This window comes from Thalassophryne amazonica, chromosome 10 (assembly GCF_902500255.1).
Source record: "Thalassophryne amazonica chromosome 10, fThaAma1.1, whole genome shotgun sequence".
In the NCBI taxonomy this organism is placed as follows: domain Eukaryota; kingdom Metazoa; phylum Chordata; class Actinopteri; order Batrachoidiformes; family Batrachoididae; genus Thalassophryne; species Thalassophryne amazonica.
The window spans coordinates 81,326,408-81,341,011 of NC_047112.1; the positions used below are offsets into that span (position 1 = coordinate 81,326,408).

A 14,604-nucleotide genomic window follows, 5' to 3' on the forward strand; every position below is an offset into this window, starting at 1 on the left:
GAAAGCCACCAAGACACCCAGACAACCAAGAAGTAGTTATAGGCTTCTGTGGATTGAAGAAATTGTGCATAGTGTATATTTTGCATGTTGTATTCCCAGTTATACAGCTTCATGATGAAGTGGTATAAAGGAGGACTTTCTTAAAAAGAAGACCTGAAACTTCATTTGCCAGGAGATACATCTGAGACGCAAGCCTAGATTTGATGTTTTGGTGAAAGAAAATTCTCCTCTTTATTAGCAACAAGAAACCATGAATTCATCCTGCTTCATACCAGCAAGTGGTCATGTGTAATGTGTGACATTCTCATTTCAGTGTGGACCAAAATTTCTGAGGGATGCTGCCACCATGCTACTGAATCCATGCCATGAAGAATTAAAACAGTTCTGAAGGTAAAAATGGGTCCAACGCAGTAATTAGCAGTGCACCTAATGTAGTGGCCAAGTGGATAAATACTGCACACGGTGAGGGGTGTTAATCACAGATATGCACCCCACATTTCTGGGGAGCCTGTAAAGTTGTCAGATGTGCTGAAATGTCACCCGGATGCTTTCCTTGAAGGGCCATGGTTGTGTTAAAGTTAAAGGTTCAAACCTCACGTGTTACATCATCAAACCGCATGCAAGATCACATCCATGGGCCACTGTGACCAGTGGTTTGTTATGGATATACAACCCCTGGCAAAAATTATGGAATCACCGGCCTCAGAGGATGTTCATTCAGTTGTTTAATTTTGTAGAAAAAAAGCAGATCACAGACATGACACACAACTAAAGTCATTTCAAATGGCAACTTTCTGGCTTTAAGAAACACTATAAGAAATCAAGAAAAAAAGATTGTGGCAGTCAGTAACGGTTACTTTTTTAGACCAAGCAGAGGAAAAAAATATGGAATCACTCAATTCTGAGGAAAAAATTATGGAATCACCCTGTAAATTTTCATCCCCCAAATTAACACCTGCATCAAATCAGATCTGCTCATTGACATTGACCCTATGCCATGACATTGACCCTATGTGTCTTTTTGCAAGGAATATTTTTGCAGTTTTTGCTCTATGGCAAGATGCATTATCATCTTGAAAAATGATTTCATCATCCCCAAACATCCTTTCAATTGTCCAAAATATCAACATAAACTTGTGCATTTATTGATGATGTAATAACAGCCATCTCCCCAGTGCCTTTACCTGACATGCAGCCCCATATCATCAATGACTGTGGAAATTGACATGTTCTCTTCAGGCAGTCATCTTTATAAATCTCATTGGAAAGGCACCAAACAAAGGTTCCAGCATCATCACCTTGCCCAATGCAGATTCGAGATTCATCGCTGAATATGACTTTCATCCAGTCATCCACAGTCCACGATTGCTTTTCTTTAGCCCATTGTAACCTTGTTTTTTTCTGTTTAGGTGTTAATGATGCCTTTCGTTTAGCTTTTCTGTATGTAAATCCCATTTCCTTTAGGCGGTTTCTTACAGTTCGGTCACAGACGTTGACTCCAGTTTCCTTCCATTCGTTCCTCATTTGTTTTGTTGTACATTTGTCGATTTTTGAGACATATTGCTTAAGTTTTCTGTCTTGACGCTTTGATGTCTTCCTTAGTCTACCAGTATGTTTGCCTTTAACAACCTTCCCATGTTGTTTGTAAAAAGGTGTGTTCACTCCTTTTTAGATACAGACTAACAAGCAGATCTAATATGATGCAGGTGTTAGTTTTGGGGATGAAAATTTACAGGGTGATTCCATAATTTATTCCTCAGAATTGAGTGATTCCATATTTTTTTCCTCTGCTTGGTCTAAAAAAGTAACCGTTACTGACTGCCACAATCTTTTTTCTTGATTTCTTATAGTGTTTCTTGAAGCCAGAAAGTTGCCATTTGAAATGACTTTAGTTTTGTGTCATGTCTGTGATCTGCTTTTTTTCTACAAAATTAAACAATTGAATGAACACCCTCCGAGGCCGGTGATTCCATAATTTTTGCCAGGGGTTGTAGGCTGATTTCACACAATCAGAAAAGATTCAACACTGTTAGTCAATGAACATATGAGATATGAAATAAACAGGAACTATCTTCCATTAGTCCAAACGTGATTGTAAGTGACAGATGACTCCACTTATATAAAACATTTCCCACAGCATGACCGCGGTCTGACATGCAATAAAGATGTGCAATGAAACGTTTTGATTTGTAAGTGCAGCACAAGTGTCATTGCTAGTTTCCAAATTGCACCCTTGTTATTTTCATACCCAATCAATCACCTGCGCAGTTTAATCAGCAACTGGAGGTTCACTCCTCTTTACGCCTGCGGTTCTGCTGGTCTTAAACTGAGCTGTGGTTAGATGCAGTGCTCAAGCACAGCTACCGTGGAGTGAACGCTCAAGTCTGGGAGCACAGCGCCTGTCCTCATCACTTTCGCCACACCACAAAACCGCCTTGTGTCCTGGCTCACAACCACCCCCAACAGACAATAGATCCATCCCCACCTCTCGAAAGTAACCATAGATCTGTGGCAGCCAGGTGAAGAGTGGGCATCCCGTTTTTCCTTTCGCCAGCCACTGAGGTCCTCAGCACTCAGAGACCAATGAGCTGGATCATGCATCGAGAAAGGCGCCACATGGCCAGCTTTGTGTTTCCTTTTCGACTGAAGTGTGTGTGTGTGTGTGTGTGTGTGTGTGTGTGTGTGTGTGTGTGTGTGTGTGTGTGTGTGTGTGTGGTAACTGTGGTGTTTGCATGCAACACTGCTGCTTGCCTTGAATAGAACAAGAGCGCTTGCAAAGTTCTGTTCTATACCTGCAGTTGCTGGGGCCTGTCATTTAGAAAAAGGGGGTGAAAAACTTGCCTTTTCTCCATTCTCTTGGGGGGTGCATAAATTTTAATTAGTTGTGTTAATTAATTTCAGTTGAGGGCCAGTGCCAGTTCTGGGTGCCAGCTTGATCCACACTCTAAGAAATGAAACACAGATGTTTTAAATGTAATTAATACTATTATTTTCAATAAGTATACTTGCAATTGTTACTTTTAGGTATTTAAGTAATAATGTTTATTTTTATCTAATTAATTTCAACTACAATATTGTTTTGCACTTAACTGACAATGTTATGTGGAAAAAGTTACCTTAACTTTATCAATTAAATTCAACGTTTTAGTTTTTAGAGTGTAGTGCAGGTGGTAGGCTGAAAAAAATGATAAATGGTAAATGGACTGCATTTATATAGCGCTTTTCCATCTGGATCAACTTAAAAAAAACTGATGGAATTTGTTACAGCTAATTTTTTTTAGTTTTTCACAATGTATATTTATAATTTGGTAAAGTGATTCCAGCAGATTTAAACTGGAAACCATAATTTTCCATTAGACCAATGTAAATAAGTATTTTTAATGAAGTGCGCTGATGTTTCACTTTTTTCAGTGTAGGAGAAAGAAAAGAAGAGGATAATAGCTAAACTATCATCCATGTTGAGGAATGTGCACCATCCATGCTGAGGTAGTACTCTGACAGCGCCAAACAGTTCCTTCAGTGACTGGTTGCTCCACCCAGTGTGTGGTAAGGAGAAGCACCGTAGGTCCTTTCTTCCTGCTGCTGTCTGATTGCACAGTCAGCACTGTAACAGTAGACTTACACAGCACACTTGAACTGCCTTTCTGACTGCTTTTTCAATGTATAATGACTTTTTAATTAATTACCGTGTACAATAACTGTGTTCTTGTATGTGCAATATTATGTGAGCTCACTGTCTTAATAGACCGTTGTTGCCTATTTGTCCAAAACATGTACGAGTAGCAGCTCTCACAGTTTATTCCATAGGGTGCTGTTGTACTATGATCACCCACGATCCAAAAAAAGTAATAAAACAGGATGAAATGGCTTAATCTGGTTTACCTCCAAACAGGCTGGTGTAGAAAGTACAGACATGGCAACCTGCTTCAAAACGAAAGTAAACTGTGCCCTCGGCCACATGTTCCGTGGCTAACAGTTCTCGTTTTACTGTTTTTAAAATGCTTGAAAAATGTTGAGTTGGTGTTTTCTTTTTGTGATGACTGGAGCAATGCACTTTAATGTTTTTGATGAATGGAACATAGCATTTTCATGGTGTTCCGCAGTCTGCCTGGCAGTGCTTCCTGATGGAAAAGTCCACTGTTTTTGTTGGGAAAGTGTAGTGACACGGACCGAAGGACAATGAAAGAGTCGAATATGAACACTTTACTGTTGTGAATGAGCACAACCACAATACAGAGGAATACAGAATTTTGCAAACAGTCAATCCACAAATGTGACGTGTGGGCAGGCTCGAGGATAGAAGACGTCTGTCCTGAGAAGAACCAGAACCACACGATTTCCTCCGCCACTGAACCTGGAGAATACTGGAGCCGCCAAGTCCCGAGTTCCCAGGTGGCCACCGTCTCCGAATGTCGGATCTGGTACTGCTGGTGAGGAGCAGAAACAATAAGATGTGGGTGTGTGCACACCCAGTAGCAACAATGGTGGAGAGTCCACCTCCACCTCTCAAACACACTCATGCAGCTCCTGTCTCAAACACTTATCTGGCTGGGGTGTGAAGTGAAGCCGTCGCTGATTACGCCAATCTCCCAGATAAGGCACTCCACAGGAAAACAGCTGTAAAAAGAGTTCAGACTAAGACACAGTTAGTTTTAAGGCTGAGAATATTACCTTCACAGGTCGATGATATCTCGGCAACGAGGTGGAGATGACGTCCGGTTTTTATGGAGTGGTATGATGAAGTGTAGATGGGTGACAGCTGTCATGAGATAATGAGTGACAGCTGTCACCCCCGGCTGTGTCCGTGGCGGCAGCGCCCTCTCGTGCCTGAAGCCCGCACTTCAGGCGGTGGGCCAGCAGTACCTCCTCTTCTGGCGGCCCACACAACAGGACCCCCCCTCAACGGGCGCCTCCTGGTGCCCGACCAGGTTTATCCAGGTGACGGCGGTAGAAATCGGCCAGGAGGGCCGGGTCCAGGATGAAGCTCCTCTTTACCCAGGAGCGTTCTTTGGGTCCATACCCCTCCCAGTCCACCAAATACTGGAACTCCCGGCCCATTCGACAGACATCCAGGAGCCGGCGCACTGTCCAAGCCGGCTCCCCGTCAATGATCCGAGCAGGAGGCGGAACTGGACTGGAAGCACAGAGGGGTGAGGTGTGGTGTGGTTTCAGTCTGGACACATGGAAAACAGGGTGGATCCGCAGTGAAGCTGGGAGTTGGAGCTTCACTGCGGCAGGGCTGAGGATCTTGAGGATTTTAAATGGTCCGATGTGCCTGTCCTTCAACTTAGGGGAGTCCACTTGGAGGGGGATGTCATTCGTTGATAACCACACCTCCTGCCCGGGCTGGTATGCAGGGGCTGGGGACCACCGGCGGTCTGCATGGGTCTTAGCTCTCGTCCGGGCTTTCAACAAGGCAGAACGGGCAGTGCGCCACACCCGACGGCACCTCCGCAGGTGGGCCTGGACCGAGGGCACACCGACCTCTCCCTCCACCACGGGAAACAATGGGAGCTGGTACCCTAGGCACACCTCAAATGGGGAGAGGCCGGTGGCAGAAGACACCTGGCTGTTATGTGCATACTCGATCCAGGCCAGATGGTTACTCCAGGCCGTCGGGTGCGCGGATGTCACACAGTCTGTTCCAACTCTTGGTTGGCCCGTTCTGCCTGTCCGTTCGTCTGTGGGTGCTACCTGGACGAGAGGCTCACGGTGGCCCCCAGTTCTCTGCAGAGACTCCTCCAGACTTGAGAGGAAAACTGGGGACCACGATCCGAGACTACGTCAGTTGGTATCCCATGTAGACGGACGACGTGGTGGACCAGGAGGTCTGCTGTCTCCTGGGCCGTTGGGAGCTTCGGGAGGGCTACGAAGTGGGCCGCCTTGGAGAATCGGTCCACTATCGTGAGGATGGTGGTGTTGCCCTGGGATGGCGGGAGGCCCGTGACGAAATCCAGGCCGATATGGGACCAGGGGCGATGAGGCACAGGAAGCGGCTGGAGAAGTCCTTGGGACCTTTTGTGGTCTGCCTTGTCCCTGGCACAGGTGGTGCAGGCCTGGATATACTCCCGGACGTCGGTCTCCATAGACGCCCACCAGAAGCGCTGCCGGACAACTGCCATGGTCCTTCGCACCCCTGGATGACAGGAGAGCTTGGAACCGTGACAGAATTCCAAGATTGCAGCTCTGGCTTCTGGTGGGACGTAAAGTCGGTTCTTCGGCCCAGTTCCGGGATCCGGGCTCCGTGCCAGGGCCTCCCGGACGGTCTTCTCCATGTCCCAGGTGAGGGTTGCCACGAAAGTGGACTCCGGAATGATGGGCTCCGGTGGATCCGACAGCTCAGTTTTGACTTCGTCTTCGTGTACCCGGGACAAGGCATCCGATCTCTGGATCTTGGTCCCGGGGCGATAGGTGATCCGGAAGTCAAAACGTCCGAAGAACAGTGACCAGCGGGCTTGCCTGGGGTTCAGCCGCTTGGCGGTCCTGATATACTCCAGGTTCCGATGGTCAGTGAAAGCCGTGAACGGCACAGACGCTCCCTCCAACAGGTGTCTCAACTCCTCAAAAGCCTCTTTCACCGCAAGGAGTTCTCGGTTGCCGACGTCATAGTTCCGTTCAGCCGGGGTCAACCTGCGAGAAAAGTAGGCACACGGGTGAAGAACCTTATCGGTCTCTCCGCTCTGGGATAGCACGGCTCCTATCCCTGAGTCAGAGGCATCCACTTCAACCACAAACTGGCGGCTAGGGTCGGGCTGCACCAGAACTGGTGCAGTCGAGAACCGTCGTTTCAACTCCTTGAACGCGGCTTCGCACTGATCCGACCAGGTGAAGGGGACTTTTGGAGAGGTCAGGGCTGTCAGGGGGCTAACTACCTGACTGTAGCCCTTAATGAACCTCCTGTAGAAATTTGCAAAGCCGAGGAACTGTTGCAGCTTCCTACGGTTTGTTGGTTGGGGCCAATCTCTCACCGCCTCAACCTTGGCCGGATCAGGGGCGACGGAGTTGGAGGAGATGATAAACCCCAGGAAGGACAAAGAAGTGCGGTGGAACTCGCACTTCTCGCCCTTCACAAACAGCCGGTTCTCCAACAACCGCTGCAGGACCTGACGTACATGCTGGACATGAGTCTCAGGGTCCGGAGAAAAGATGAGTATATCGTCCAGATATACGAAGACGAATCGGTGCAGGAAGTCCCGCAAGACATCATTAACCAAAGCATGGAACGTCGCGGGGGCGTTAGTGAGGCCGAACGGCATGACCAGGTACTCAAAATGACCTAATGGGGTGTTAAATGCCGTCTTCCACTCGTCTCCCTTCCGGACCCGAACCAGGTGATACGCATTCCTAAGATCCAACTTTGTAAAGATTTTGGCTCCATGCAGGGGGGTGAACACGGAATCTAACAAGGGCAACGGGTATCGATTGCGAACCGTAATCTCATTCAGCCCCCTGTAATCAATGCATGGACGGAGTCCGCCATCTTTCTTGCCCACAAAAAAGAAACCTGCACCCATCGGGGAGGTGGAATTCCGGATCAGCCCGGCAGCTAATGAGTCCCGGATGTAGGTCTCCATTGATTCGCGCTCAGGTCGTGAGAGGTTGTACAGCCTGCTGGACGGGAACTCCACGCCTGGAATCAAATCAATGGCACAATCGTACGGACGGTGCGGGGGAAGGGTGAGTGCCAGATCCTTGCTGAAGATGTCAGCAAGATTGTGGTACTCAACCGGCATCGCCGTCAGATTGGGAGGGACTTTGACCTCCTCTTTAGCCTGTAAACCGGGAGGAACCGAGGAACCTAAACACATCCGATGGCAGGTTTCGCTCCACTGAACCACCACCCCAGACTTCAATCAATCCGGGGATTGTGTTTCAACATCCACGGGAAGCCCAAAATCATTCGGGAGGTAGAAGGAGTCACAAAAAACTCGATCTCCTCCAGATGATTTCCAGACACCACCAGAGTTACAGGTTGTGTCTTGTGCGTGATTAAAGGGAGAAGGGTGCCATCTAGTGCCCGCACCTGCAATGGCGAAGGGAGCGCCACCAGAGGGGGCCCTACCTCCCTAGCCCATCTGCTGTCTAGCAGATTCCCTTCTGACCCCGTGTCCACCAGTGCTGGGGCTTGAAGGGTTAAATCCCCGCTCAGGATTGTAACTGGGAGTCATGTGGAAATATGTGTGTGTCCCACGTGAATGTCTTGGCCCACCCTAAGCCCACTTTCTAGGGGCGGGCGTTGGTGTTTAAACCGCTTGGGGCAGTCTCTCTGCTGGTGCTCACTCGAGCCGCAGACAAAGCACTCCCTGCGGGCCAGCCTCCTCTGTCTGTTAAATGTGGCCCTGCTCGTGTCCATAGCTTCGTCAGCAGGGGGAGCTGTTGCCACACGGAGCACTGAGGCTGTGGAGCATGGGGAGGGCGGAACCTTTTCGGACCTGGAAGGGAGAGGGACGGCGCGTGCCCGGCCACGTCCTTTGTCTCACTCCCGACGGCGTTCCTCCAACCAATTGTTTAACCGTATAACGATATCAATAAGCCCATCTAAATCCCGCGGTTCTTCCTTCGCTACCAGGTGCTCCTTCAGGACCGACGACAGTCCATTTATGAAGGCGGCGCGGAGCGCAACGTTATTCCAGCCGGACCTCGCAGCCGCGATGCGGAAGTCGACTGCATATTCGGCTGCGCTCTGGCGATCCTGTCTCATTGACAGCAGCACTGTTGAAGCAGTCTCTCCTCTGTTAGGGTGATCAAAAACTGTTCTGAACTCCCTCACAAACCCAGTATAAGTGGTAAGGAGCCGTGGCTTTTGCTCCCAAAGCGCCGTAACCCAAGCGCGTGCCTCACCACGAAGCAAGTTAATTACATAAGCCACCTTACTGGCGTCAGACGCGTACATTACGGGTCGTTGTGCAAAGACGAGCGAACACTGCATAAGGAAGTCCGCGCAGTGGAACGTCTTTATTCTGCACTGGGTCGGCAGGAGGAGGAGCTGCAGCAGCGCCCTGAGCGCGCGCTTCCACCTGTGCGGTGAGAGCCTCCATCCTGCGATTAAGGATGACGTTTTGCTCGGTCATCAGATCCAACCGAGCGGTAAAGGCGGTGAGGATTTGCTGCAACTCACCAATCACGCCTCCTGCAGACGCCTGTGCACCCTGCTCTTCCACTGGCTGTTCAACAGATGGGTGACGCCCCTCGGGATCCATGACATTGGCCGAGATATCCTGTTGGGAAAGTGTAGTGACACGGACCCACAACAGGGGGCATAAATGAACGGACAATGAAAGAGTCGAATATGAACACTTTACTGTTGTGAATGAGCACAACCACAATACAGAGGAATACAGAATTTTGCAAACAGTCAATCCACAAATGTGACGTGTGGGCAGGCTCGAGGATAGAAGACGTCTGTCCTGAGAAGAACCAGAACCACACGATTTCCTCCGCCACCGAACCTGGAGAATACTGGAGCCGCCAAGTCCCGAGTCCCCAGGTGGCCACCGTCTCCGAATGTCGGATCTGGTACTGCTGTCGACGAGCAGAAACAATAAGATGTGGGTGTGTGCACACCCAGTAGCAACAATGGTGGAGAGTCCACCTCCACCTCTCACACACACTCATGCAGCTCCTGTCCCAAACACTTATCTGGCTGGGGTGTGAAGCCGTCGCTGATTACGCCAATCTCCCAGATAAGGCACTCCACAGGAAAACAGCTGTAAAACGGGTTCAGACTAAGACACAGTTAGTTTTAAGGCTGAGAATATTACCTTCACAGGTCGATGATATCTCGGCAACGAGGTGGAGATGACGTCCGGTTTTTATGGAGTGGTATGATGAAGTGTAGATGAGTGACAGCTGTCATGAGATAATGAGTGACAGCTGTCACCCCCGGCTGTGTCCGTGGCGGCAGCGCCCTCTCTTGCCTGAAGCCCGCACTTCAGGCAGGGCGCCCTCTGGTGGTGGGCCAGCAGTACCTCCTCTTCTGGCGGCCCACACAATAGTTTTTCCAGCTTTCCTCCCAAACACAGCTGTCACATGTGTGAAGCACGTTTGAATCAAGACATTAAATGTAGTTGCACACAAGCTGTTTTTACTGCTGCAATTCTGAATGATTTTTCAGAATAAAGCTGTGGCAAAAATGTGCGCTTTTTTGGACTTTGTCCACATTTCTTTGGGCAAATTACAGGTATTTGCTGCCATGTTATTTGTAGATTCAGTCATGTCCGTGTAGTTACACAGAGGATGCATGCCTGCATAAAAAGGTGCCGCTCCCCAAGGCGTTCTACATTGAGTGACTTGCAGAGTATTCATTGTGAATGTGCCAAACCATGCAACAACAGTCTATTGTGTCTCACAGGTGTGTAAAGTGTAGTATTTTTCTTCTTTCTTCCCTTTTTATACACTCTGTTGTCACTTGCTGCTGAACTAATATAAATGTCCCAGCTGTGGGACAATAAAGGAATATCTTATCTTATGTTCAGGGTGCCAAAGTAACCTGGTGTGAAACTCTGATGGCTTAGTTCACTGAATAGAGATCATTTTCAAAAATGTAGTTTAACTGCTGAAGGTGGATCTGAAAAGAGTCGGAGATCCAGCAAATCTAAATCTTGGTGAACAGTTCAATCTGATCGAGAACTAACAATTTGAAATTTTGGATTGGATCCAACCAAAAGACTTTTGGGGGTGGGCTTTAGAAGACATTGAATGTCAGATCCCATAATTGATTCCATATTTATGAAGTAGAGATCTGTGAACAAGTTCACAAAAAGACCCCAGTGTCAAAATATGACTTGCTTGCATGAATTATATATATGGTTCAGAGGAGACCTATATATCCCTTGAGGCTGGTTGGTGCCAATGCTCATGCTTGGACTTCATATCAGCGTGAAGTGTATGAGAGTCAGGATGACAGTTCATCACAGGTTACCTCTCCGGACCAAGCCCAGTACCCATTAGGGCTGCCACAATTAGTCGACTAGTCACGATTACGTTGACTATCAAAATAGTCGACAACTAATTTAATAATCGGCATAATCGTTAATTTTTTTTTAAGCTTTGTTTTTCTCTCAAAACTGCGGCAGTACCTTCTGCTGCCTTCTCTGCACATGCACAGTATTGGTAATCCGGATCAGCCGTGATGTCACCAGAAAAGTTAAACTCAAACAATCTCATGGCTAGCTGGCAATGAAGTGCAAAGGTTTGGGAGCATTTTAACCAAATTAAAGAGAAAAATGTGAAATGCAAAATCTGAAAAGCAGAACTTGCCTTCCACAGCAGTACAACAGCAATGCAGGAGCATCTGAGAAGGAAACACGTTGTGGCTGATTCTGACGAAGTGAGAGTCGTCTTGGTAAACTAATTGGCTAGTTAGCCACTAACATTAACGTCTATAGTGAGCTATTTACTTAGCTGTAAACGTTAACATTAACAATGACGATTTCATTAGCCTTAGCACACATAGGTGTTTTCTGTAACGTTATAACAGTGATGTTATATTTGAATAGGAAATGTGATAACACCAGTGTTTTATAACGCTACATTACAGTGCTAAAAAATACATTCTTCTTCAATGAACGACTTTGTTACCAAGTAAAAGTTAAATGGTAAATGGACTGTATTTATATAGCCCTTTTCCATCTGCATCAGACGCTTTACAATTATGCCTCACATTCACCCCGATGTCAGGATGCTGCCATACAAGGCGCTCACTACACACCAGGAGCAATAGGGGATTAAGGACCTTGCCCAAGGGCCCTTAGTGATGTTCCAGTCAAGTGGGGATTTGAACCGAGGATCTTCTGGTCTCAAGCCCAACACTTTAACCACTAGACCATCACCTCCCCTAAAGTTGAATGAACTATCATCTTAATTGTCTTTATTTTTAGTTAGCACTTACCTTAAACACTTCAAGCTTAAAGCTAATGATGGTTATATAACAGCAGCTGTATAGGCTATGATCCCATTAGTCGACTAATCGCAGAAATAATTGGTGACTAGTCGATTATCAAAATAATGATTTGTGGCAGCCCTAGTACCCATTTACAGCTGGGTGGACTGAGACAATGCAAATGAAGTGTCTTGTCCAAGGACAGACAAGTAGGAATTAAATCCAGGTCAACACACTGGTAGTCAAACTCCTTATCCCATTACGCTACTTGCTCTATATATCCTGGTAGTAAATGTTTTTTTGTGATCAGGCCAGGTCTGGGAGAATACACTGGTGCAACACTACACTGCATCTAAAACAATATGTCCATCTTGGGTCCTAGATGGCAACCACTCAAGCAGACAAATGACCCAGCCCCATCCCTCAAAAGTAGCCACAGTCAGGTGGATTACCTGTGATTAAATACCTGAAGTAATAAACTCTATATTAAAGAGCCCAATATGGACTCAACAAATAAACACATAAGTCCAGTTATCTCTCCTGAAAGATGTCAGTCCAGAATTATTTTCCTTCATTTAAATCTTCATGTGGTGTACTACCATTGTGTGAAGGTTCACTGAAATCCCTAAAGTGATTTAAGAGAAGATCTCCTTATGAGAGTCAAAGATTGACATACCTTGAGTGAATGTTTGAAGCCGTAGGATGGTGTCTTCTCGTGTCCATCTGTGGTCTCTTCTCGTTTCTTGCAGAACAGCAGCATCTTGTCATACAGGAACAGGTGCCTCTGCATGGGCTTAAACCTTGCAAGGTCCTTCACCTGAATCCAGATCATCAATCAGTTAGATACAGAGTCTGTCCGCACAGTCTGACAGCAGTTCGAATTAACTTTGTTTGACTGCAATATGATCCATCAGTCATCATGTCCGCCTGCCTGCATTTATCAATAACTTTAAATCTTTTATGTTATATTTTGAAAGAAAGCTTTTTTTATTTTTTATTGCATGGAATTTCTTACCTGAAAATAAAGCTAAACTGTTGACTTTATGGAACACAAAAACACACGTTTTGTGGATACAGGGGTGGTGGCCAAGTGGTTAGTGCGCTTAGTTTCAGTGCGGAAGGTTCCCGGTTCAAATCCCAGGTAATGTGGATTTGCCTCAGGAAGGGCATCTGGCGTAAAACCTGTGCCAATCCAACATGCAGATCAACTTTAGATTTGCTGTGGCGACCCCGAGTGCAAAACAGGGAGCAGCCGAAGGGACTTACTTTTATTCTGAATTATATTGGATAAAAAAAGAAAGAAAGTGTTGAACAGACATACAGAGGGACTGACAGAAATGCATATTTCAGTAGATCTGATAACTACTTCATATTTTGTGCATATATGAAAGTATGACTGCGCTCTAGTAGCCCAAACTGCCCAAAATGCACAAAAAGAGGAGCAAACAGACCTAAATTAGTAGCTATTATATAACAGCTGAGTGGATCCTTGTCATTTGATTGGTGCTTTGTATGTCACGTGACATGGATTATTCGTCCCATTTGTGTTGCGTTACATTTAGAATGCAAATTGGTTCCATTTACTGTGCAAATTTGGTTCCATACATTTTGTACCATTGCACGCTGCAACCATGTGGCGTGTTTAGCTCAACATGACGGAGTTTGTTTTGCCGATGGATGAAGATTTGAAGGAGCTAATTGATGGTGTTAATTCTTCTAACAAAAGAAATACCAAATCACCTATGCCGTAAGCCATCTGGAGGCATGAAGAGGTGTTTGGATGAAGTTGGGATGAAAAGTTGGATAAATTTCTGACGTGATTTTTTTGCTGGAGTGAGGAAAGCAAATGGCAGTCTGTACATGAAATCAGTAGACGGCGTCACGGACTACATCATCAGAAATGGTCTTTATAAGTTGACTGAGAACAATTTTGGACTCCTATTTAAAGTTCGTGTTGGATTGTTGATGTCAAAGCACCAGTGATGCACACCAAAATGTAAGTCTCTTTTCTGTTGTTTATAAACTAATAAAATATCATGACAAGGATCTATTTTTGTCATTATATAAAGCAAATAATGAATGTTTTTACATTCTTTCAATGGCTCAAATATTTCATGAGGTGAAAGCTGGAACATACCACTCAACTAGGCAAAGGAGAAATCAACAAAGAAGTGCATAAGTTGTTGATGAGTTGAATATATTTTGGAAAATGTGCACATTTTCTATGTTATTCTTGTGATTTGCTCCATTAATGATCAAAAAAATAATTTAGAGTGACACAAAATATCCATAGTTGTGAATTTCTTCACAACTATGGATATTTTGTTTTGCGAGATGTGCGTTCACATTTCGTGAGATTTTTTTTCAGTATTTGCATTGTTTGTGTTTCACCATTCTCAGTCTTTTTAAGACAAAGGTTTTTAAGCTTGTCATTTGTGTCTTATTGACATACGAGGTCTGTCCATAAAGTATAGGTCCTTTTTATTTTTTTCAAAAACTATATGGATTTCATTCATATGTTTTTACGTCAGACATGCTTGACCCCTCGTGCGCATGCGTGAGTTTTTCCACGCCTGTCGGTGACGTCATTCGTCTGTGAGCACTCCTTGTGGGAGGAGTCGTCCAGCCCCTTGTCGGAATTCCTTTGTCTGAGAAGTTGCTGAGAGACTGGTGCTTTGTTTGATCAAAATTTTTTCTAAACCTGTGAGACACATTGAAGTGGA

General features: G+C 46.0%; 1 protein-coding gene across 9 annotated transcripts in view; it reads right to left on the bottom strand.

Moving 5' to 3' along the window:
- mcf2l2 (MCF.2 cell line derived transforming sequence-like 2) overlaps window positions 1-14,604 on the bottom strand; it is a 373,245-nt gene that overhangs the window by 141,753 nt on the left and 216,888 nt on the right. For all 9 annotated transcript variants that reach the window (XM_034180353.1, XM_034180346.1, XM_034180350.1 and 6 more), the window contains exon 23: window positions 12,558-12,698. In XM_034180353.1, the coding sequence (XP_034036244.1) occupies window positions 12,558-12,698 (141 nt within the window). The remainder of the gene's footprint in view (window positions 1-12,557; window positions 12,699-14,604) is intronic.